This window comes from Quercus robur, chromosome 11 (genome assembly GCF_932294415.1).
Source record: "Quercus robur chromosome 11, dhQueRobu3.1, whole genome shotgun sequence".
NCBI lineage: Eukaryota > Viridiplantae > Streptophyta > Magnoliopsida > Fagales > Fagaceae > Quercus > Quercus robur.
In genome coordinates, this window is record NC_065544.1 from 39647167 (window position 1) to 39649254 (window position 2088).

General features: G+C 38.1%; 1 protein-coding gene across 1 annotated transcript; it reads right to left on the reverse strand.

The window, feature by feature from the left end:
* Positions 1-562: 562 nt before the first annotated feature.
* Positions 563-1784, reverse strand: LOC126705781 (probable carboxylesterase 5). Its single transcript, XM_050404979.1, has one exon. It carries the CDS (start codon positions 1639-1641, stop codon positions 721-723), a length of 921 nt encoding a protein of 306 aa, XP_050260936.1. The 5' UTR covers positions 1642-1784; the 3' UTR covers positions 563-720.
* Positions 1785-2088: the final 304 nt, after the last annotated feature.

Consider the following 2088-nt stretch of genomic DNA (forward strand, 5'->3'; position numbering starts at 1 on the left):
ACGTGAATAGCAATAAGGAAATAGGATAGAATTTTTTTTTAACTCAACATAACCTTATCCAAAAAAGTGATAAAGTCATAGAAGAAAAAGTTGATAATAACAAAATTATATATATATATATATATATAACTTGAAAATAACTTTATCCGAAAAAGTGATAAAGTCATAGAAGAAAAGTTGATAATAACAAAACTATATCTATAAATTTCTGCATGTGTAGTTTGTTGCTGTGTGTTTTTTTTTTTAATTATTTTTATTGAAAATATTAAAAGGTGTCAATTAAACTACATAACTCTTAACACTTAATTGATTATTAAATCGTGAATATCTTAATTGCGAAACTCTTGGCATTTGGCATTTAACTGATTATCTAAACATATCTTAATTGCGAAACTCTTGGCATTTGGCATTTAACTGATTATCTAAACATGTAGTAGTAGTAGTGTGTGTTGTTTTGGGGGGTGTTGTGTGGTAAAAGGCACTAAAAGAACATACATATTTTGTTGGAAAATGGTACTAACAATTTCGTGTTAATAACAAAAACCAAATTGTGCACAAAACATATTGTCAAAACTGGCAAACTCGCATTCATCAATTATATCATTCATTACGTGGTAATCACATCAAAACATGGGTACAACAACCACAGCCGATTTATCATAATTCATAACATAAACACACTTTTCTTTTTGGATTCAAATGATGAATAAACACTCTAGTCTAGTCCCCTATAATAAAATCAACAAACTTTTTCAACAAGACCTTAGAGTTTTCACTATCAGCATTCGCCATATGAAAGGCATGGTCCTCTCCTTTAGTCTCAAAGAATTCCACGCTACCACCCCACCCACTCTTACCCAAAGTCTCATAGTATGCCACCCCTCTATCTTTTAACCAATCCTTCTCTGCCACGCACACAAGAACCTTAGCGCACCCCATCCTAGACAAATCCGGATCCACTGCCGGGTTCAATTTCGGGTCATCATCACACCCGGAACTTGTAGGACACATAAACTTGTACATCTCATCACACTCTTTGCCCCCAAAGAAAGGGTGCACTATAAGCACCCCAACAATCTTCAACCCAGCCAATCCCGTGGCGCCAGCTCGGACTGCCACGTAGTGGGATATATTAGCTCCAGCACTCTCACCCGCCAAGAAAACCCGCCCGAAATCCGCGTACTCGTTTAGCCACGGTTCGGGTCCTTGGTTATTAGAGTGAGTAGCAATCCACTGCAACGCGGCCAATGAATCATCATATGCAATCGGTAGTGGGTGCTCTGGGGCTAGCCTATAATCAACGGCAACAACAATCATATTGGCTTGGGAAATCAATGATGTGATAAATTTTTTAGCAACTGCATCGAACGGTGATCCAGCGATGAAGCCACCACCATGGTAGTAGATGACTAGTGGTAACTTTTGATCAGGGCCGTTGATATTGGGGATGAAGATTCGGGCTGATAAACCGGTTTCGGGAGAGATGACCACGTCTTTGGATTGGATCCCAGTATTTGGATCAAGCTCAGCGGGGACATGGTGATTGGGAATGGGAAAAGGGTACCTCTCTACGTGGCCATCTTTGAATACTTTGAAGAATGGTGGGAAATCATGGGTTAGCTCATTAGTGCTTGAAGCCATTGCAATTAGGATCGAAGAGAGACAATGAAAGAGATGGGCAAATGGGTTCTGAATTTCCTTAAAGGATGATAATGGTCAGGCTCTGAAATAAAGAGGAGTGTCGGGAAGAATCATATCTGTACTGACACCCAAAAAAAAATCTGTGGAGCATGAGGGCAAATGTAGACCACGCATCATGATGTGTCATGCACTACAGTCCACAAGTGTAGAATATGCTAGACGGTTAGGTAGGAACGTTGGACAACACTGAGTAAATCAAGGCAACATTTCCTTTATATGTAGTAAAACTGTAAAAGAACATAAGCATTGCAAAAATTAAAGCATCAAAGAATATAAAAAATAATGGGCCTACACATTTACCCCAGTGGGCAAGTATTAAAAGAATATCCTAATGATCAAAAAAAAAAAAAAAAAAATTCCTACAATATATAAATAATGGGCGAACAA